We start from the raw sequence: 23916 nt of genomic DNA on the forward strand, positions 1-23916 counted from the left end.
TATCCTGGATGGAGCAGTACCTCATCACCTGTCTAAATATACTCAGCTGCTTAGCAACAAAGAGGATCTAAAGGTTGAGCTCAATACAGGAGGTTTATGATAGTCCTTCAGCGTGAACTCCAAATCCCCACAGCAGTATGTCATCCTTTAATAAAGTATATCACATCCATTCTTACTTGTCTTGTTATTCTATTTCTACCCATTCTTAAACTGGCAGTTTTAGTCTTTCCCTTTAACAAATGTCTACGTTTAAAACAACCATTCCTACATTACTTCAGCTGCAAAGACACAGAAAGCTGCTGATGAGCTTCTGAAATTTTAAGTGTATCACATCACTTGGTTGATGAGAGCTGGAGGAATTTCCTTTCTCCCCTTTGTAGGTGGGCTAATGAATAAAGAATGGTACTGTACTTCCACAACCTCCTCCACAAGTGTAGAAGAATTAGGATATAACTCAGTCTCTCCAATAACACATTAGTTTCTGCATTAGCACTTTGGGATGCGCACTTCAAGAAGGGAATTTTCACAAAAACAAATACAGATGAAAGTTGTGATACACTGTCTTCTTAAGGAACAGCTTCATGGTACATAATGTATGCATAATAAATAAATAATAATAGTAATTCGTAAGATTTACTTATTTTGATGAAACAGGCAGCAGAGGACACAGAAAGAATACCAACAAATTGAACTCTTGAACATCAACATGTATACTTTTGAGAACAGGTTGCAAACATGAGGTGACAGCCAAGTACAACAGCATTCCTGCTGTTACACATGTGCCATTTTAAACAGTAGAACTGTTGCAGCATAAATGGGACTTACAGAAGAAGGATGTGAAGGAGAAGGACAGAAAAATAAATGTATTTGGGCAACTAATGTTTACATTTCATGTCTGAATAGCCAAAATAAGAATGTGATTTTCACTTCTTATAAATATCCAGTGTGGGGTTTATTATTCCATCAAGTGTTACACTACAAAAACTGATTCTGAGAACAGAGGAACAGTTTCTGTAACTCAGAATGTCACTGACTGCCAGTAGCCGATAATTCAGTTAGGCTGCTCACAAGAGCTGGAATTCTTTCTCTTATTCTAAAATAGCTTTTAAGAAGGTGCCAGTGCAACCACGCACTCACATCCCATCCCCCAGATCAACCACACAACGCTGTGTGTATTCAGTCAACAGGAGCAAGGAAGCCTCCACTGCTCAACTGCTGGACACGGACAAACTGGAAACCTGGCACTCCTGGACGGAGGGGATGGATGCTCCGGTGTACCTACTGGAAAAGTCAGCAAAGATGCACATTCTTTTCATATGAACATCAGGAGGCTTGGAGATCATGGCCCAAGTCACCACCCCATAAGCCCCAAAGACCCAAATGTGCCAGTGGGCATTCAGAGAACACGTGGCACACGTGTAGCTGGATTGCAGGAATGCAGAGACCTGGCCAAACGGGATGCCCAGGTCATGATCAAGACAAGTAAAGAATACTCAAAAAAAAAAAAAGGTGAATAACTTACTATGGCCATAAGATAATGCATAATTGTTAAGTTTACTAGCTAGACACAGAATAAATGAATGATCCGCTTAAGCAGAATTGTGGGATGGTCTATGTATTTAATAGGAGAATCCAAAAGAACTGACAGTCTTATAATACAAAAAGGACATTATATATACATATACACACAGAATATGTCTATATATATCTATATAGATATATATAAATCAGTAAACTTGAATAGTGCCTTTATCATGACCATCTTAAGGCATTCAAAACATTTTAGTATGACATTGACCCAATTCATTATCTTTTTTGCTTTGGCTGAAATAAAGCAAACAGATTTAAAGGTCTGATCTGAAACACCCACAACATCTGAAACAAAAGCCTAATAGTATCTTCAGTGACAGCAGCATAATTAAGAACCCACCCACTGCACTGCCATCCAGCTGAATAATATTAAAAGGAGTCTAAATAAATCATTCCCACTCACAGTTTTTGCAACAGCGGAAGATACATCAGTCTCAAAGAGACTCTCTAGCCATAAATTCTATAGATTCTATTACAAATTGAGGATAGAAAAGATACAGCAAAAGGGCCTGCCCGAAGATAGAATGCCACTGAATATCAAACAGTATTTACAGTACAAGTTATAGGATTATAGAACATTTTATAAATACAATTAATATGTATACAAGGGCACATAAAAGAGAAACATGTTTTCATGCTTTACAAAGTAAAGGTAACCTGAACTAAAACTTACTGCAGAATTCCACAGCTGCTGGCTAGGAGCCTCTCTTCTCCACTGCCTGTACAAGTGAAACACCCATGTTTTAAGCAGCAACCACGAAGAATCTCAACAGACTCTGAATCTATGTATGAAACGTCAAGTTTCAAAACACGGGTAAGGCAGAGCATGCTGGAGTGTTGTGACAACATGTGTAACTTTCTCAGAAAAGAACCTGGACTGTAACGGCACTTTTTGCAAGGAAATACATAACACTGCAGCATATAGGTGGTGAAATTCAAATAAGGAACATTACAACTTCTAACACATGATATTAGAAAATGCCAGAAGCATCTACCAAATTCTAAAGTTATGAGCACTTCCTGTACTTGTTTAAAAAAGGCAAGAGTATTTAGTATTTCAGTACTTGCACATGTCTTTAAAAGAATCAATAATTTCCTTTAATAAAAGCAATTGGTTTTTCTTTTTAGACCAATGGTGCCTTTACAGGACACTTATTTATTCTTTTTTAGAATTACTTTTAAATTGCCGAGGATCAGTAATAGTATTAAACAGGAATACCCCATAGTATAGTGCAGGCAGAGGAGAGATAGATGAAAAGGCAATTTTAAGAGTCAATTTAATGAATTGACACTATTCTCTCTGCACACTTCAAAAATGGTGAGGCAGGCTTGATTAAATTACCTTTTACCAGCAATATATTATACTTTGCTCCAAGACAAATAGACCAGTTTTACTGGGATACTTACTATGAAGGAGGATAATCTTTAAAGTTTATTTACATGAAAAGCAATCTTTTTTACATAATATATAAAATGGAGTAGTTATGCACTGCAGCCATTTTATAATAATTAAGCTAAATGAAATTAATCTTAAAAGCTACTCTATTTCAACAGCTGTGGGAAAGGCAGAACAGGATTGTTTTATTAAGCTGCAAACTCATTTTCACTATAGTAAGCAACTAACTACTTGTTTGAGAAAACAACTTCTCATAACCATCTTCTAACCATTATAAACACTTCACAGTAGAGGGGTGAACTTCCACAAACATTTTCTTCTGTGATAAAGTACGTTTAAGAAGCTTCCTCACCACCAACCTGCTGCAGTTTCCTCAGTTATGTCAATATAAATAATTTTTGGACCACACTAGAAACTGGATTGCTCAAATGACCACACTCACAAGAAAGGAAATTCCAAATGCTAACCAACAAGCACTTTCTTCAGTGATCCAGTATTTAGGACAGTACTAGAGACAGTTGCACTGGCACAAAGAGAGACACTGGACTGGAGCACAAAAAAAGAACAAATGGCCATAAGCAAACAAACCAGCTTGGTGAGAAAAGTAAACTGGTAACTGATGTTTGCTGCAAGAAGAGCTATGAACAGCAATTTCATGTTGTTTTGATAGTTGCAATGCCAGTGCAATGGCACAAATAATAATTTAGGAAAGCAGTAATGCTTACATGCATGTTATTATCCATTGGAATTCAATTCCAAGGAAGAAGAAATGTTGCAAAAGACATTAAGTTTACTAAAAATAGTGCGGTTTTTTAACCACTGTGTTTATTTTAGGGAAAAGGAGGATAGAGACAAAAACATAATTCTTTCTGCCTCTCAACACTTAACTCCTGGTCTTATCTCAGTGAAACTGCTTAGAGTGATGCTCCCATCCCTGCTCCACATAACCTCAATAGGCTCAGTACCCTCCATGAGACCCTAAGAGATACCTGAGCATCTGCTGCTGGAAGTTATGGAAACAGTAATGCAGAAGGCAGCAGGCACAGCTCTCAGTTCCTAATTCTGTTCTGAAAGAACATTGAAACTGTACTGCCAGCTGAGACAGATCCATGCAAAGCCCTTCTCCTCAGTGCCTGTGTAACCAGAAGGAAAACTGTTCCAGCCAAGGCAAATGGGTCTCCACAATAAGTCTCAAAAGTAATAATTTATAATAATTTTCCCATTACTATCTCAAATTTATCATAAAGATACTACTCTAAAATTTATTTTTCAAACTAAAAATTCCAACTAAAGCAGCCCTGTACACACTTTACAGTTTGGTTGTAGTCAGAAAATTGAACTAGATTTCAGAAAGTGGTGTTTCTAAGGCTTCCTTTCCTCTTACATTTATAGGAGAACTGATGGCAAGAGACAATCAAGTTGTTTCTGAGTAAGCAGTCCTGCTTTGAGAGGAGTACCAGTCACATGCTACAGTGTTACTAATATCAAATCCAATCACTATTTAAGAAAATACTAGTTCTAATGTTTTATCATCTTATGATCATACTATAGCCAAGACTGATACCTTTGTGTTTCAAAGCTGAGAACCAGGACACTCCCACAGCAGCTGGAAACATTTCACCAGAGAGGTGGCTGTTTTTCCAACACTGTGAATAATGAGGCTAATACAGTGAGAAGTGAGGGTATAGCAGCCTTTCTTTTTCTCTTCAGAAATGTATCAGAGAACTTTATTAGTGTAAAAGTAGGTTTTATATTTGATCAATGCATGGAAAAACTGTGATTAAAAATTATGAAGCAGAGATTTGTTCTCTAAAATTATTCACTATATGTATAAATAGATACCAGGCATTTTAGGGGAAAAAAAAAAATCACTATTTCCTATTTTGAGTACTTAAGAGTACAGAGGACCAATAACAATATTCAAGTGATTTTTTTAACCTAACATCAAATCTCTTCTAAATTAAACAATTAACATCACTGGAATAAATTAATTTTTAGAAGGATTTCCCTGTATTCTAAGAAAACAAAATGTACAGAGAGGGAAAGTAAAGAAATAACTTTTTTAGCATTTAAAAAGAAGTGTGCCCCTATTTACCCTAGCAAACTTCTTTCATTTCTCTTAAAGGAAGAGACTTTTCAAAAGCTACAACTGCAAAATTGATTATTTAATTTTTGACTTTTATTCCTCTACTAAACATAAACCAGATCACGATTCTGAACTCCTCTACTAGCCTGTTCATCATCATCATCATCATCTGACTGCTGTTCTGAGTTTTGGGAACTACCATACTCATACTCAATGGGCTTTGGATTGTTGTATGGGTAGCCATTGTCATCAAAAAACCTTCGGAAGGTGAACTCATAAAAAGCATGCTCAGGATGTTTTCCGTTTTTGTACCACCCATTAAGGGTATCATTTCTGTTCCCCTCCTTATCATCGTCACTCCACAATTTATCTGGATCAACTGGATCAAAGTTTGACGTGTCCGTAGGATGAGCAATTTTGGGAATGTAGAAAGCAGACTGTCGCCGTAGATCGCTTGAAAAATCGATTGTTTTGAAAAATGGATGAGCTTTTATTTCATCTGCACCGTTTTTGCCTAAACGATCTTCTGGCCCTCGGCAGAGTTTAATAATAAGATCAGAGGCCTCTGGAGTCAATTTAGCCTGAGGTGGAATATGAAGTGCAGTTTGCCAGTTGATAACCTTAAAAGCAAAAAGATGTGTTATTTATTTATAATTTCATAAAAAGAAAAAATACATTAAAACAACAAAAGAAAACAAATGACTACTAAGAAATAATTCAGTATGTCTAATGTTTTTCACAGTAGAGGGGAAAACACGAAGCTGCTCTTTCAGAAACACAAGGAATATTTTGTCTGGAAATATGGTAAAATGCGAGCAAAGTTTATCCACATTCCAAATCTAAACTAGAGTCTGGCATGGAAGACCTCTGCTATAAACTAACAAAGATACCATAAAATCCAGCACCTGGGACCTGAGATTAGGCACACGGCTTACAATCCTAAGAAGGTAAGGCAGATGAGTTTTGAGTTATATGATGTACTGTAAAGCCTAAGAGATTTCAAATTAAAAAAAAAAAATCAATACTGCACTACATTTGAGCCACCTGAATACAATTCTGCAAAAAATGACACCTGCAGAAGATGCCTTGATGCTTTCTCTGAAACAGCAGGGGCTCAGGAAGGAAAGGACCAAAAGCTCTGAGCTGTCAGTAGCCCTGAGCAGGCAGTCATCTACTGCTCCTCCACCTTCCCACCAAAGGAAATCCTCTGCAGGCAAACAGGCATGGAAGCCAAGAGGTGGGAAAAGAACAGATACTGGAAGAGGGAGGGGGAAAGGGAAAGGTAATAACAATTGGAAGAAATACAAAGAGTGAAAGGCTGAGATGTGATGTGATTTTTCGTTGGCATGTTTACTGTACGACCAGGTACATTACAAATGCGATTCTAGAAGTCTCTTTATAAATTAAGTGCACCTCCACAGTAACATAAATTTTTAAATTGCCATAGTTTATAACATGCTTGGATAGGCAGCGCTCTCAAACATCTCCTTTGTTTCCACTACAAATTAGCAAGACTATGTAAGTTTCAAACCTGTTAATACCAGACTTTTAAAGTTACCTTCATTTGTGTTTCCAGTGGTGTTTGTGCCAGGAATGGAGGCTGCCCCACTAGCATCTCAAAGAGAATTACTCCAACACTCCACCAGTCACACAACTGTGTGTAACCTGAAATGAAGTTCAAATAAGGTAGTCAAGCCTTTGTGTAGTTTTTATCTTTAATTTCTAAGAATATAAAAGTTCAGATGAGAATTCAATTCTATTCAATACTTATTTAAGATTTCCATATTAAAAATATTTATTTTTTTCTTAAAATATTATATCCTGGGGAGAAGTGGGAGTGTGGGAGAAGTGAAGCAGCACACCTAAGTACCAGTCACTTTGCAGTGAGACTGCAGTACAAAACCACATACATTACCTGTTCGTAACAACACTTCTGGTGCAATGTAGTTGGGTGTGCCCACCAGGGAATGGGCCAGGCAGCGCTGGTGCTGCCGTGCAGCCCTGCGCTCCAGCGGCTTCAGCCGATCCCCACACCTGCAGTTCGCTGGGTCACCCCACTCACTGCTGAAATCCATACTGTCCTGACGGGCGTGATCACCTGCCATGGAGTGACAAGGATGGCAAAATTGAGGATGATGGCTTTAGTTCTTATCTAACATGAAATTTTCTTTATCCATTAACATTCGGTGTTACAAGACAGAATCTGTTTCAGTTTCAATACTGAACCTGAGAGTTAAAACATAAATCAACATCAAGATGTTGATTTTTGTTTATGATATAAAATACCAACCTCTGAGGACACAATTTTTTAAGTTAATTTTTGACATAACTATGAAAAAATACCAATCTTGATACTTTTCAGATTTTTCTTAACATCACCACATTGGGTGTATAATGTGTATATTGTTTTTACACTTAATGCAAGCATAAACCTCTAACATTTAAATCACAAACAAAATAAAATTAGATTTTAAATCTTTATCTTCTCACCAGAGACTGTGTAACAGTCTGGCCTAAGATACGTGACATTTTGAGAAAAACTAACCAGAAGTAATTTAAACCTTGTTTTTGAAGATATGTTTTTATTTTTGGAAATTAAAAACAAGTTATCACATAATCTGTATCTCACCACTCTCAAAACCGTGAAATCTGTATTTCACCACTCTCAAAACCGTGACTTCTCTTTTGCTCCAACTTTTTCTTCAGCTGTTGTTTCAAGTAATCAAGTAGGATTTTGAAAAGCCTACTTAAACCTTCTCATAAAGGAAACAGTACAGTCCTCTTTCTACTATAATTTAATTCCTTGTAAAGAATACTTGAATTTCTCTTACCGCTCTGGTAGTATTTTGAATCATGGGTCCATCGAAAACCAGTACAGAGCCCGAAGTCAGTCAGTTTGATATGACCATCACGGTCTATCAAGATATTGTCAGGTTTAATATCTCTGTGGATGAAGCCCATTTTATGAACACTCTCAACTGCACACGTCAGTTCTGCTGTGTAGAACCGTGCCAGATTTTCTGGGAAGACGCCCATTCTAATTAGAAGACTCATCATATCACCTCCTGGAATGTAGTCCATTACAAAGTACAAATTGTCCTTATCTTGGAATGAATAGTACAGGCGAACTACCCATTCATTATCAGCTTCTGCAAGGATATCCCGCTCAGCTTTGACATGAGCAACTTGATTTCTAAGCAAGACATCTTTTTTCCTCAGAGTCTTTGTTGCATATAGAGCATTAGTATCCACCTTTCTTGCTAGGCAAACTTCTCCAAATGCACCAACTCCCAGGGTTTTAATTTTTACAAACATTGACTTGTCCATTTTAGCTCTTCTTAGCCGAATGTAATTTGACTCTTTCTGGCACAACATTTTCCTCATTTGATCCCGGGCTTCTGGTGACAATCCAACCTATGCAGGAAACAGAGTTAAATCTGAAGAGTGAACAGTATTCTTAATTCTGGATGATCTTCTCATAATTAATTACAAGGCTTAGGCAAAGCAAACCAAATACTTATACACAGCGCAGGAAATAATACTTAAAGGGACTCGGTTTTGTTTTCATTTACACATTAGGATTCTATGAAAACATATAGGAGTGATAAAAAACTTTAATGTGATCATTTTCAACAGCAAAATGCACAAGGTGCCATGCACCAGGAGGTTCTAGAGAAGGGACCACTACATTCTTAAGAAAGGTAATTTACAAATTACTAATAAAAACCACTGCAAATAATATTATCTGAGTAACAGTGTGCATCAGCTGCCTCCCTGATTATCTTTACCGGGTTAAAGAAAACCAAGACACGTCTAAGAGCTTTAAGTTGCTGAGAGCTAAGGAGCTGCCATGGGAAAGGCAGACTAACTGGAGCAGAAGTCACTGAACTTCCTGACCATGCTCTAGAATTTCAGCTGCAGGAGGGAGTATGCACTCCCTCTCACTCTCTCACGTGGAGCTACCCAAAACAGATACTACTGGCACTGCTTCCTCCTGCCCACCCACACCAAGGCCGTGCCTCTGCCACAAGCTGAGACCAACCAATATTCCTCTTATCACATAACACACCCCTTTCTAGCAGGACTTCACTCACCCTCACCACTGCTCTCCACTCTTCCTAGGAACCAGCTGAGCAGAGCACTTCCTTTTGAAGTGGCTCACTCGTCCTGACAGTATCTTTTCTTGGCTCCCATCTGTGTACATATCCCTATCTTGACTGAACATCCCTGGTGTTCCAGCCAATGCCACCAACATTCTGAGAGCTGAAACACTCACAGGCCACACACAGCTCATCACCTACGGTATGGAAACCCTTATCTACAAGAACCACATTGACCACTCTCATTGTACTCCAACCTGTATGCCCTCCTGATATATTTTTGCTGGTTTCAATTCCCATTCAATTTTGGTGCCATTTATCTTGGCAAATTTCAGGGTCTGGAATGCGAATAATCCTTCTTTTTTTTTAATATGCATAGAATTTGTCTTCATTTTTTTTTTAATTTTTCCTCTGTGACACTATCCTCACGCAGTTTAATGTTCATTCTTTCTTTTGTTTTCTGACAGCATTTTCACATTACTATATGCTACCTTTCTCACAGCATCTCCATTATTTTATCTGCCTACCTGGCTTGAAATCACCATCCCACACTAATGATTTCCAAGTTCAACCTACAGCATACTTCCTTATTTTTTAATGGACATGTTGATCATAAACTCAAACATGGCCAGACTGAACATTGCAAATGTCACAACTGTACTCAAGCACTATTCTAAAAGCTTTCCATTTCTTACTGTAACATCTTATCAATTCTTGATACCAAATCTTGATACCAAATCTGCTTCCACCTCTTTAAAGCCTCAAATATCTGAGATACTGCCTGCATAGCAGTATTCAGAACCATCAACAGGACTAAGTATAGACTGTATGTTAATAGATGACTTCGGCCTTGCCTGACTTCCAACATAACTTGAAACAAAATATAATAGATGTGACTGACACAAAAGGCAAAAGATAATCAATTTGATATTATTCAGTTTCTTAAAAATGCTTTCACAAGTTACTATATGTCACGTAATAAAGAAAATACTGTTAGAAAACAAAATTTCTTACAGGCATCATAGCAAAAAAGGATCCAAAGGAGATGCAATTAGGAAAATGCATACAATATGATCGTCTACTCAAATGAATTTCACAAGTTATACAAATTTGATAAGATTTAAATGGGGAAGGCTGTCTCAAATTTGAGATAAAATTTTTTGTAGACATCAGATAGGCAGTAGTTAGGACTGGTTAGATGTAGTTTCAAAACTGGTGTGGGAAATAGGTTCAACTACATGTTTTGAATCAAAAAATTGTCTTACTGCAGGAACAGCTGCATACTGTCTTCCAAGACAGAAGCATGCAAAGTTTTCCATTAATGAACAGGCTTAAGGCACACTTCAGCACAGAAGGAAGGATTTTTTTAAGACTTGCAAATGTCAAGAAGACAGCTGAAGACCTGAGCCTGGTAAACTTCAGACAATGGTGGGTCACCTTCTAAAGGCCCATCTGAATACTAACATTTGCTTCAGCACAGACCCACTTGACACAACTGAACACAAACTGAACCCCACCCATCACTGACAAAGCTGGAAGAGAAAAAAACCTAGATGGCAACAAACTCCTAGTTGTGAGACTCAATACAATAATTAATCACTGCAAGACATACAAAAAGTCTCCAAAACCCTGGTTTTGGAAAGCTTTGCTTTCTTCTACCTGCTCTCTAGCTCTTGCATCTGAACCATTTTATAATAAAAAACTAGCCCAAGTAGTGCAATTTATCATCTCTTCCCTCAACCCACCTTTATTTTTCCCTGTTATCCACTAAATCAACTGTTAATTACAAACTTTCTCTCTGAATTGCTGTACTTTCCCTAGAACTCTCCCCAGCTTCAGCATTTAAAAATTAACAATCTGTCAGCTGTGCAAACTTTTCTGCACATGTATCTCCAATTTTTTCAAGATGTCAGACATCAAAAATTTCCTGACTTGCTCTCTAGCATCACACAATTTGCTCTCATTTTGCTTCCTTCTCATCTTGCTGTGCCTTAAAGGATGACTGAAGTTTCTCTTTGCAGGAAAAACACCTATTGTAACTCTTGGCCAAACTCACACATCTAAATCAAACATTTTTGTGACCACTCAGCTCCTAGGAGACCTAACACCATAGAAATATGTCACATATGTTAGAAATACAGCATCCAGTAAAAGCAGGTATTTTCACAGGGACACATTCTGAGTTTTTTTCTTTCAAAATTCAAAGACAGAAAAGAAGGGATTCAAAACTTGCTTAGTCTTCTTAAAACTTTCTGAAAATAAATAATTTCTCTTTCTCCTTCTCATGAAGGCCCAAAATATACCTGACTGTTGTGGCATTCCTCTCCTGTATGCTTATGAAAAAGGAGAGATCTGCTGCAGTACAATAACCCATCTTCCACCCTCCAGCCTGTAATTAAATATCCCAGCTTTAAACCCAGCATAAACTATTAAAACTACAGCATTAATATTATAAATATTATATAATTAATATTAATAATTAAATTCTATATATTATGTAATACCCCTACTAACGTGCTTTAAAAGCACAAGAAAAATATCAAGAAAAGTTATATCAGTGCTTTCATATAAATAATACTTATTCTGAGATACTACAGAACACAACACAGTAAGAAGGGAATGTGAAGTTTGCAAATCAACATTAATTATAATCTTACATTTAAGTACTCAAAAACAGCCAAAATAAATTCATGCTTAATTTTGATGCAGGATTGCATGCAAAGCCCTCTAAAAAGGGATCATGCTATTCTTAAGAAACACTGTTGCTTCAGAATCTTACTTGTCTACACAGGGATGGAGGCTACAGAGGTCAGGAAAGCTTCCCACACCTTAACAGTTTAAATCAGCTGTTAGTGAAGTGAAAAAGGAAAGAGAGAAAACTAAGAATAAAGATCTAGTAAGAATTCCAGGATGAAATCTTGCTAACATTTACATATTTGTGATTAAGCAAACACAAAGGACTACAGCTTATAGTAAGAATTTTCAAAGAGTAAGAAAACACAGATTTAAAAAACAGCATGTCAAGAAAGCAGTATAAGCCAAATAGATACTCTCATAAAATAAATAAAAAAGAACATCATACTTATGTCAAACTTTAAAGTACAATTGTTAAGAAATATATTTGTGTGACACATCTCAATTTCACCTTTATGCAAATCTTAGTTTCACTACTTCTCACTGTTTTCTCTTTTGAAATGACATATGCTTGTCAGCTCCAGTTTTTACCCTTTTGATTTGGTTTAACAGAACACTGAAATACTAGAAACAGACCAATCACTCCATGCAGGCACAAAAAGGTTGATTTCACATGTATTTGTTTGATAATTATGCCCTTCAATTGCTCTTGTTTAAACAAATACATTTACAGTGCAGATTACAAAATAATTAGACAAAAGATAACATCTCTTTCATTCTAAAAAAGCCTCAACTAACCTTTAAATGGGTTTTTTTAAATTTGAACTTAAAAAAAACTACTGGTAACAAGCTTCAGAATGTAAAACATGTTACTGTTTGGGGGCCTATATAAGAGCACTAGCCAGCCTACCACTTGTCCCCAGTTTGCTTGTACCTTTAGCACTTATTTAAAAGAAACAAATATTTTTTAAAATCGTTAAAATATTGCCTGTAATTCAAAAATCAGGATTAAACAGAACCCATAACAAAAAGCTATGAGCCATGTAGCTACATTTCAGTTTATGTAACAATTATTTTGCTTCTGCTGCCTTACTGCATGTAGGCCATATGAATTACCTTTAGACATTCAAAAAACCTACATAAAAATCAATTTCTAGGAAGAAAATTAAATATATAAACAAGACACGGAAGAAACTTGCCACATCTCAAATACAAAGATTAAAAATAGACTTCAATGCCACAGTTCTAAATGCTCTACTTAACTGTACTATTTAATTCTACAATGAAGACTATCTCATAAAAGTAATACAAGAAGACTTTAGTAATAGACTTAGAAAGAAAAAGAGTTTACCCGCATCATTTCATTCTCTAGTTGTTTTTTCCGGTGCAAGCGTTGCTGGTGTGACTTGAGTATATTCTCCACATGCTGCTCCATGAAGAATTTAAAGGCTTGAGGGGAATAACTTTGAATGCGAGACTCTCTTCTTTCTTCATCTTTCTTGTTTTTTCTAACAGGAACAGGTGAGGTTGTAATTTGTTTCTTCTCTTTATCTGTTGAATCAACACATTCATAATTCTTTTCATTCTCATCCTCCCTGGACAAAGGAGGTGGCTCCTCCTTGTTAAGCTTGGGTCCTGCCTCATACAGATTGACAGAAGGATTCTGATGTATCAAGTGTTTAGGGTAAGGTGGTGGGGGACCCTGGTAATTTGGAGCCTCTGCAACAGGAGACATAACTGCCATAGTGGTAGAGGGGCTGTCGGAGTAGGGAATGGTCTGAACAGTTTGCACGGGCTGCGGCATCCAGGAAGGGTGAGTGGGTGCCAAGGCAGTCTGCAGCTCTGGTTTCAACACTCGCATGCTTTTCACTGGTTGCTGAATGGGAGCTGGCGTTATGGCTGTCACCGTGGTGGCCGAAGGCTGGGAGCTGCCAGAGTGACTCTGCCTGCTGCCGTGATGGTTGTTGAAGGAGTTTGACCGCACGGGAATACTGGACTGCCACGCAGGCATGTCGTGCCCATTGCCCGGCGACGACTGCGGCTGCACAGGGGAAGGCTGTGACCAGGATGCAGGTATTCCAGCTACATTTGTGTTGTAAAGTTCCAGGTTGTGACTATTTCTGTTTGGCACCATTATTGCCTGAGGAATATTCCCATTGGTGTATGCTGAAGGAGGAGCAGATCCTCCGGCCTGCATCTGTAGTGCTGTGGGACTCTGCCTGTTAGTTGGATTCATTGGGTACGGGGGTGGCTGGCGACTCACTGAATTTCCAGACACCACATTCTGGTGAACTATGAATTCTGCCTGACAATTGCCATTTTGCATTCCAGCTCTTCCGGAGGGAAAACTAAATTTACTGTTGGCAGAACTCTGCATGATTATCGGTTGCCTGCCAATGGGGACAGCACTCATGCCTCTCTGACCCTGTGTAGATGAATTCATAGGAGGAGGATTCATAGGTGGAGGTGGATAACCATCCTGCCATGCTCCTGGTGGCACTGGAGAAATACGGGAGATGACATATTCCATGTTTCCAGAGTACCGCTTTGTTTGAGAGTTTGGTTCCCAGGAAGGAGGTGGAGGAGTAGTTCCCCTTGGAGGGGGTGTCTGCCCCCGAGGAGGTGGAGGAGGAGGAGTGACACTCCTTATCTGTGGTAGAGGTGGGGGATTCACTCTTTGTCCATTGGCAGGATGAGCCTGAGCAAATGCCGCAATGCCAGATCCAGATAATGGCCTTCCTACATCAGGCTGCGAGCTGGGACTTTCTGAGCGATAAACGACACCCTCTGCCAGGGAAGGGCCATGCCGCTGAGGAACCAAGGACTCCTTCGAACCCTTCCAGCTCTGCTTGCGGTTAACTGACTGCTGGACAGCCCCTGCTTCCACGAGAAGAAAACACAGCATTTACATTATTGGAAATTATTCCTATTTACTGCTTTGAATATTTTGTTCTTCTGCGTTAATTACTACAGAAACAGGACTTGAGTTCTCTGACACAGTATGATCCACTGTACTTCATAAGAAAACTTTTTCTAGTAATATATAGCACAGCATGCTAATATGCTCAGTGTACATATAAGAGGAAAAAAAAACCACATTGAAACTATAAAACTATAACACCAGAAAGTGATTTTTAGAAATCACTTTTCAGAAAATGCATTTTGCTTCAGTAAAAATGTAAAAATAGAAAAAAATTGAAACGTGCAAAATTCTTAGTCATTATCAGTCAATGTATTTTTAATTACATGCACAAGAATGTTCAGCATAAATGCAAAAAAAGTAATAGCGTGGAAAAATGTTATGTTGCTATCCCTTCCAGTAAACACTTGTAAAACACTTAAATGTTCTTAAACTAAAATTTAACTGAATGCTGTAAAATCAAGGCTTGCACCCTTATATGCATACCCAGATCACCCAGACTTGCTATATTCCCATAATGCAGAATTTGGCTAAGTACTTTAATTTTAAAAGTTGTATCTTTTTGAGTACAAGTGTTGTAGATAGAGAGGCAAGAATTAAAACTGTATGAATGCAAAACTTACAGAGCAAAACCCCTCTATATATTTACTTTGAAGATGCTGTTTAGCATCATATAAACAAAATATACAAGGAACTGATAGCACAGGCAGTCTTACTGTGGTTTTTATAACGTTAACACTAAAATATGTGTAAACACATGCAGTACTTTAATTGCTGAAAATCACCCTGTCCTCACTTAAAGAACGTGTTAATTACTATATTTGTGCAGGTAACAATGAAAACTATGTCTAAATGGTGGAATTTACCTATGGACTTCATACAAGCACCAACTAATCCTGCTTAACAGACTAAAGGAAAATAACACTGTTCTCTGCAACTCCTGACTAATTTTTCCTCCTACCTATATTGTTGATTTAAAATCTAACTTCAGTGCTAGCAGCTCAGCACCCAACTTTAGTCAAATAAAAGTTCAGTATTTCTGCTGCAATTTAAAGTTACTCTTTTTTAGGTGTATGCCACTAAAAAGGCATCAAGTTGTATTAAAAATGTGCTACCATCTGCTTAGAAAGCAGTAATAGCAAGTGGTAAAATCCTGACTGTGCTAGTAAAGACACAGTTCGTTCTCTAACATCTCTAAGAACATGAAAAACTACACCTTAAAAACTACACAAACAAAAGCTAGAACCAAGCAAGAAATTGAGCAGAGAGGGATCCTGAAACATCGCATCCTAAAATACAAATAGCATCGTTATATGATATATAAATACACACACAGACAAATACATACACAGAAATACACATACAGAATGCTGTTGTGTGGGAGTGTGTGTGAAGAGAGGCAAAATAATTAAAAGAATTCTTCAATGCTCAGCACTTATTTCTAAGTGGCACCTGACACAGAACAAAACACAGGCACCACATCAGCAAGGTAACAGAAATTACCAAAATGAGATCTGAATGCCATTCCTTGTATGAAATCTTTACGCACAGTAATAAAACCATGCAGTTATAAAACAATGCTTAAGAAACTCAAGTCAAATGGACCTATCTTTCAGAAGGATTACATCAGATATGTAAAATGCTGTTTTTAAAAGCAAAATACTTCTATCTCAGCATTTCTGTTCTGCTGTGAGCACATGAAAGCAAATTTTACTATGTTCTATGTTTCACCTATAAGAATACATCCAGTGAGTTACTGAGTCACCATGGGTACACTTACCTGGTGGTTTCATACCTGCGTTCACAGGTCTTGCTGCTGCTGCAACCATCTGCTCCCGACGAGGATCCTGGTAGCTCATTTTACTTATAAATTCAATGGCAGCCTCTATACTACGGTTGTTAGTTTGTCTAAGAGCTTGTATAACCATATCCTAAAGAGAAAATTATATACAAAAAATTATTTACAAGAAATACCAAAAATCATGTTTTTTAGCCAAATACCCTCCACTAATTTTACCAAAGTAATTTTACAAAGTATCAATTTCTCTCAATTGTTTTAGAACTAATTTTAAAATGTCTTCTTCAAAAGAGATCATCCAAAATAGTACTGCAGTCTCCATGTTCAGAAGAAAAGTTAAGTTGTTGAAGCATTGTAGTTTGATGTAAATCATGTCATCTTGCTATTCATAAAAACCCTATACAATAAAGTTGCCACAATCGTTATGGACCAGCTGACATTAGAAAAAGCAGATACAACATCTTCAGCTCAAAAATTCGGCCACCTATGCAATATGAATTAGTTAATATCTTAAAGAATATCACTATACACAGAACACATGATGTTTGAACTTGAACCATAGTAAGCAAAATAGATTTTCTGTAAGCTATTTAGGATTAAAAAAACCCAAATACAATCAACAGCATTCTACCCTGATTATTATACATATACATACATATATAATTATCTATATACACACACCTGATACTTATTGATATCTATCTGTTCCACTCTACCCCTTAATGCTACCTACTACCTGAGAGGTGGGGAGAAATAACAAGAATGTTTGTGATATTTCATTTGGGGAAAAAACAAACAAACAAACAAAAAAAAACAATACATTTTGAAACTTCCTGACCAACAAAACTGCTTTCCTACTTCAGCTGTATCTGCTCCTAGTGACATATGCGGATCAGTGCCATATGGGCTATTGTGGCAACAAACCGTAAGTTAACACACGGCAGAAAGGGCTTATGCTGGCATTGTGCCTGAAAAAAGCCCCATATAATCACAAGTGTCATGGGAATTTGCAGTTGTATCCAAGAACAAAGGGTAGAAGCAAAAGGCTTCAAGATACAAAAGATCGAACAAAAACACCAACTTAAGATACCTTTCTAATTTATTGTCCAGCCACATACCACAACCTTCAGTTTGCAAAACCAGCTGCAGGTTCAAATCTGTAAAAATGGAGCTGAGAACCAATCTACTTTGAAAAAACAAATGCACACCCCTCCTTGCCCCAAAATCCCACACAACAACAACAACAAAAAAACCTGTCAACCTCAGCAATGAATCACAGAGCTAGAGCAAATTATTACAAAAATAATTTATCATTATAAAATCCTTCCATTCTTCCTGACACAAAGTCTGGACTCTGTATTTGATCAAGGGAAAGGAACATGAAAAGCCACTATCAGCACTTGACTTGACTGGGATGCTGTTGAAGAAAAACCAGTTGGTAGTTTTGGAGAAGCTCACTCTTGGTAGAGGTAGACCTCTCTGTAAATACCAAAGCATCACAGACAGCAGAACTCATGAGCTGGTCACTACTGCAAGTAGTGCACACCTGTAAAGTTAATCCCTGTTGTGGTACTGTCCCTTTTTCCTTTGGAAAGATGAGTGGTTTGCCAGCTCTTTTTAAACATGCTTTTGTACCGAGGTTTACAAAGAAGACATGAAAACAAGTGTGATTTATGTGACGTGCAGGTCCCAGTAAAAACACAGAAGCTGTAAGTGTATTAATTTTTCCTTTCTGGAAATCAGATTTCAGATTAATTTCCAAAATATTTGGTATTGCCTTTCAATTTAGAATGGCCACATTTTATAAACCTACTTTAATTGAGCACAATCCAAAATTACTTTGAGCATCAGAGGCAAAATCCACATTCTAGAGTCCAGTCCTCTCTGCCTAAAATTATATAAATAATTAAAACAACCTACCACGTAAGAAAGAACAATCTGGACAAGATGCTTAAAAAAACAAAGCCAAGACTCTCTAAATCCTTCTCGTCCTCTTCTACATCTCCCACTATTACCAGTTTCATGTCTTAATCAGAAACCTACCAGTTTTTGAAGCTTTTTGCTTATCGTGCTGTTCAAACATTCCCTGATCAGCACCCCCTCCAACATGCATTAATAGTTTATAGCTAGCAGAACACCAAATCTTGAAAATAAAACACTTCACCTCATCAAAGCCAGCAGCCTGCAAGTCTTGCAGCATTTGTCGATTAACTTCTGATGCTCCTTTGACAGCTGAGGTTGCTTCATTTGCAAAAGGCAGAAGTGAGTTTCTTATCTCCTGCAAAACCTTATGATATGTTACAAATTTGGGGGGATTTCGGCCTTGTCTAGGATCTTCAGGTAACATTTTGCCCATGCTGTGATCAGCTTTAGCAGCATCTGAGGGTTTAGGCAAATTCCTGAGGCTCTCTCGTATTTCCTGTAGCATCTGCTGGCTGCTGCCAGTATAATTACTGGCAGGAAAAGTTTTAGGCCTCATTTGTCTATAACCTTCTGGCTTCTCACTTCTCTTCATGAAAACATGTATATATGCAACCTCCACCAAGGACTCGCACACACCAGAATTCAAGGAAGACTGGCTGATGTCAGAACTTGTGAAAGCAGTGGCTCTTCACTGTGAAACCTTGGTTCCTGTAGTGCTGGAGCTTGTCACAACCCAAAACTGCTATTCTGTTAACAAAACAAAACAAAACAAATCACATTTAACAGAGCAGTAAAAAAATTCACGATGTAGCACTGGTGGCAGTGAAAAGTTCTCATGCAGCACTGCTTTCAGATATTAAAAGCACGCTAAGTCAATTCTTCAGGCAGTCTTTACTCAACCTAATTTACAAACCATGTTGAGTTTTTAACTGTTGGTTAACAACTAATGTTTTACGTGCCTCAAGTCTAAACAGTCCTGAATTGCAAAGGATGCAGACACAGTAAAGAGCTCTGTGTGGTGGACAAAGCTTTCAAGACCAGATATGAACCATTGGTGTGTGCTAACCCAGCACTGCTTCTTTGCCTCCCCTCTCTCCTGTGTGTGTCACTTATGTTCTCCCCATCAACACCGTTGTAGTTGGAAGACCCAACTCTACTACCCAGTCAGCCAGGATATGGGTCAAATAACGATGCTGTTCAAGGATTCTGACATCCAGCTCCAGCAAAAGATGGGAATGAGAAGTAAACCAGTAAGAGCATGTAATTACAGTGATTTTATCCATTCACTAGCAGTTACATTTGTTAAACTAAACACTTGCCTAGCTCATCACATGCAACTTTATGACTTCTTGTATCATCTGCCACTTGCATCTGTTTAAGGGTTCAGATTCTAAGGCTTTCACAGTCTCTTAGCTCAAGCCTCCTTGAACCAGTCTTCATCAATAGTTAAGTAATTTTAAAATTTATTTTACATAAGGGAAAATGATAGCAGGAAGAGAAACAAAGAAAATTTTAATCAGATTTTTTTTACTGTAAAATTGTTTAACAACTCAAGCATCAAATTCTTTGAGAGCATAGCTATGACATTTGGTAAGGGAAACAGAATTTTCTGCCAAAAGCCAAATAAAAAACGTTTGCATTTTGAAGGCGCTGACTCATCAGGGAAAGAGCCCTGTGTGTGCAGAGAACTCAAATCTCTGTGTTCAGGCTGGGCACTAATTATTACTGCAACTGCATGGCAAAGCATAAAGCAACCACAGTGAAACACTGCAGAAATTGCAGAACATTTGCCTCTTTAGTGTACCATGAAATGAAACTTTTTCAGTCTGTATTGCTTCACAGAGGAAGATCAGTTACTAAGACAGCGCAAGATAAACTAAATGCTTCATCGCTGTCTTTTCTTCACAGGCAAGAAAAATGTTGAAGCCCAATGCACAGTGTTCCTTTACTGCTGTGTTGCTTAGCATTTCTCATATTAGACATAAATTAAACAAGTATCAAAATTTTACACACTCTACAAAAAAGTCAGTGTTTCTTCATTCAGGTTTCACTTCTATAATACTTGCACTGTCACAAACCAATTAGTGATTCAGCAATTGAGGAAGAATATGACAAGTTAATAGGAAAAAGGACTCTCTGAAACACATGCAAATTATATAAATTAAATGCTCATGCTACCCATATATTAATAAAACCTGAAAACTAGGAAGTAATACATAAAAGAGGACTGCAAAAAGAAACACTTAAGTATATCCACTTAATCCCATTCTCTTTGGAAAACCATTTTAGAAATAACATAATTTCTCTTACGAAACTTTCTAAATCCTAAGGGGTATAACTGCATCCACAAGCCTTCTTTGCACTGTGATAGCTTTGAAGCCTTAAATGAGCGTAGTTGGGTAGTTACATTTTTCTGAATACAGTCTGAGAGCACAAAATTTTTCAGTGCTCACTGAATAAGGAAGAGATCATCAGACATGAGTGAATTTTAATAATTAACAGTGAAATTTTGCCCAAAGTATTAAGAACTCCAGAAATCAGCAGAAAGTACAGCATGAGAGCTATTAAAATGTAATTTAATTTTGGCCACTTTCAAAATAATTTTCCAAACATGCTGTATTTAAGACCACATTGAAAATACTTTTTCCAAAGAAAATGAAGTAAGAAGTTGACAAAATACCCATACATAAGCTTTTAACAAATTCCAAAGGCCAGGAATTCAGGAGAAAACAGGGGTTTGACACTGACATATTTTACAAATTTCATCTGGTATTTCAGTATTCACTTCATGGTTACACCTCGGGTAGCTGGAATAGATAAATCTAACACCCCCTAGGAGAAATCAAGGTTAAATTAACAGGAGACTAAAATCATAAATCAGGAGCAGTCTTGGAAAATAAAGCTGCACTCTAACTTAAATTTTTAGCAGCAGTTCAGGTTTAGGAGCGTAAACCAGCCGGTCCACTTATCTCCCACCACTTACCACAGACAGCGTAACTGTTTGTAAGGCCACACAGCATGAACCAAGCTAAGGAACTTAGCCAAATAAATAACTTTTTTTGGTGGGCTGTTCCTTTTGGCAGCACCGATGGGTACCAGCATGTACATGTGAAACTAAGTCTTAATTCTTAGAAAACACATTAAATTAGTCCTCCAGAAAACAGGAATTACTAGAGTTCACCTTGCTTTATATATGAATCTCAAAATTCGAAAGTCACCTCTGCTTATAGACATTGGCACATATTTTAAAGGAAGAGAGTGTTAAGTATCTCAAGTGAGTATCCCAACTTTGTACTTCTAAGTACCAAACACCAACTGTACCCAAGAGAAATGATGTCTATTCCCTCTTGTAGTTTTGTGTCCTTAAATAATCTGTTTGTTAATGCAGCTGTTTTTGCTGATTAAATTTTCTTCCCCAAAGGATATGAAAAAAATAATCTTTCACTTCTTTTCAAAATAGGGAATACAGTATTTTCTTCTACAGGTCAAACTGTAAGGGGAAACAAAGCCCATCTTGTTTTTCTACATTACAATCATAAAAGATTGGACTTATACAAGTGCTTGAATGAAAGCTCAGAAGTGTTCAGGGCCAGGCCTGATGAGGCTTGGAACAACCTGGTCTAGTGGCAAGGAGCTGGCACCAGATTATCTCTAAGGTCCCTTCCAACCCAAAACAGCCTGTGATGCTCTGAACGGCAACATGAAACTGTCAATGACTCCCATAATTTTCTGAGGGTAAAAATACACAGCTTTATAATCTAACTTTAAAATTCCTTATAAAAATACTTTCAATGCTCATATTTCCAACTGAGTACTGAACATCACATATTAATGTATCTAGGTACCCTCCCTCATGTACCTATTGTAACAGCTTATTTTATACATAATCACAATGCTTCATTGCTAGTGATAAACAAAGTAACAGAAACCTCACAAGTCATAAAATTCAGTTTGTAGGGACTTGGTTCAGACCGACTAAAGGAAGCTCTTCTTTCAGGTAACAAGTCATTGAGCTGCAACAGCAATTTCCCAAAGGATGCACTTCTAATGCTAAAAGTTTTCATAGGATGAGGAGAAAACTGCACCCCGAAATTAGCACATGACCACAACTGCATACGGTCAGAGAAACCAGAGCTGGGAAGAACCAGAAGCCAGCTGAACACTAGGAAAATTGTGCATTCGCTCGGTTTGTTTCCACTCTTACGCTCTGCTATCTCCTTTAGCAGGATGCAGCTTTTCTACGTACACACGTATCCCCGGGAGCAGCAGGAGTCATTCCAGGCGCACCTCGGAAAGATCTTCACGGCCAACACCTGCAGGGCAGCCAAAGCCCCGCTGCGCCGGCTCAGGCCGGCACGGATTGCTGCAGGACAGCAGCACCCGGCCTCCCCCGGACCACGCAGGCCAGGAGGGTTTCACCGCCGGGAGGAGTATCCCGAACGTGCCCCGCTGGGACACCTGCGCTTCTGTGGCCTCGCCGGCCCCAGGCCGTGACCTGAGGTCGCTCCTGCCACGGCTGCGTCCCGCAGAGGGCCCAGAACGCCAGGCCGAGCCGGAGCGGGCCCGTTACCGACCCCCGCTCCGGCCCCGCGCACGGCGGACTCTACCTGAAGCGAGAAGGCGGCGGCGGCGGCAGCGCCCCGGGCGCTCGGAGCTCGGCCCCGCCCGCGCGGCGCCGACCGGCCGCGGCCCTTCCCTTCCTTCCGCCCTTCCTCCGCCCCTCGGCGATGCCGGCAGCGCCCGCTCGGTCCCTCCGCCAGCGCCCGCCGCCGCCTCGGGCCGCTCAGTTCGGCGCCGCCATTTTGTCAGTGTCCCCGTCGCGGAGCCGCCCGGATATGGGCAGATCCCGGCCTGCCTCGCGCGGCTCCTGCCGCTCCCGGATGGAGCTGCGGCGGCTCCCGCCCGCCCCGGCGGGGAGCGGCGGCAGCAGCAGCAGCATGTAACCCCTGCGCGCCCGTGCGGGGCAGCCGCACGCACAGCACAGCACAGCACAGCCCCGCGCTGCCGGGCACGGCTGGCTTCTCCCGGGCCAGTGCCGAGCACCACGGACAAATTCCCATTTTCTAATTTTCCGATTTTCTTTTAACGGGGGGGGGGAGAGAAAGTGCCGCTGAGCCTCGTGTTTCAACTGATGCCCGAACGATGGACTCGTTACAGACCAACAGGAAGGAAAACCCACCGGTTAGCACTCGGAGTGATCAGTTTCATTTCCATCTTTTGCATTTCAAATAAATCGGGAAGCAAAAATTTAAGCTGCTCTAAGGAGCTCATTGGCAACTCAGTACACCTTGCCCCACAAAGGAAGGACTGCCCTGTCCCCAGCGCCCATCCAGCTCCTGCAGCCAGACACACACGGAATGTGCATCAGGTAAGGTGCTCCTGCCACAGCAGACCCAGGCCACTCGCGCCGACGTGAATTAAAGTGCCACTCTTGAGTGGTTATGGTGGAAATGCCCTTTAACACCTCAT

The 23916-nt window shown here is 39.1% G+C and overlaps 1 protein-coding gene across 5 annotated transcripts; it reads right to left on the minus strand.

The window, feature by feature from the left end:
- Positions 1–1599: 1599 nt before the first annotated feature.
- LATS1 (large tumor suppressor kinase 1) lies at positions 1600–23330 on the minus strand. 5 transcript variants are annotated; one of them, XM_068184571.1, is made up of 8 exons: positions 23055–23330; positions 18689–19194; positions 16522–16657; positions 13158–14683; positions 7904–8486; positions 6988–7170; positions 6631–6737; positions 1600–5692 (listed from the first exon to the last, which is right to left on the minus strand). In XM_068184571.1, the coding sequence occupies exons 2-8, from the start codon at positions 19037–19039 to the stop codon at positions 5177–5179; spliced, it is 3402 nt and encodes a 1133-aa protein (XP_068040672.1). In that variant the 5' UTR covers positions 19040–19194; positions 23055–23330; the 3' UTR covers positions 1600–5176. The 5 variants fall into 5 exon arrangements, with proteins under 5 accessions (XP_068040672.1, XP_068040671.1, XP_068040670.1 ...); XM_068184570.1 differs by having other exon boundaries at positions 13158–14686; XM_068184569.1 differs by having other exon boundaries at positions 16507–16657.
- Positions 23331–23916: the final 586 nt, after the last annotated feature.

Source organism: Anomalospiza imberbis, chromosome 3 (assembly GCF_031753505.1).
Source record: "Anomalospiza imberbis isolate Cuckoo-Finch-1a 21T00152 chromosome 3, ASM3175350v1, whole genome shotgun sequence".
Taxonomy (NCBI): Eukaryota; Metazoa; Chordata; class Aves; order Passeriformes; family Viduidae; genus Anomalospiza; species Anomalospiza imberbis.

Coding starts and splice junctions, on each gene's coding strand:
- LATS1 (XM_068184567.1), bottom strand. CDS start 19,039: ATGAAGAGAAGTGAGAAGCCAGAAGGTTATAGACAAATGAGGCCTAAA. Junction 16,658..18,688: donor AGGCTGCTGGCTTTGATGAG/GTGAAGTGTTTT, acceptor TTTTCTCTTTAG/GATATGGTTATACAAGCTCT. Junction 6,738..6,987: donor AGAAGTGTTGTTACGAACAG/GTAATGTATGTG, acceptor ACTTCATTTCAG/GTTACACACAGTTGTGTGAC.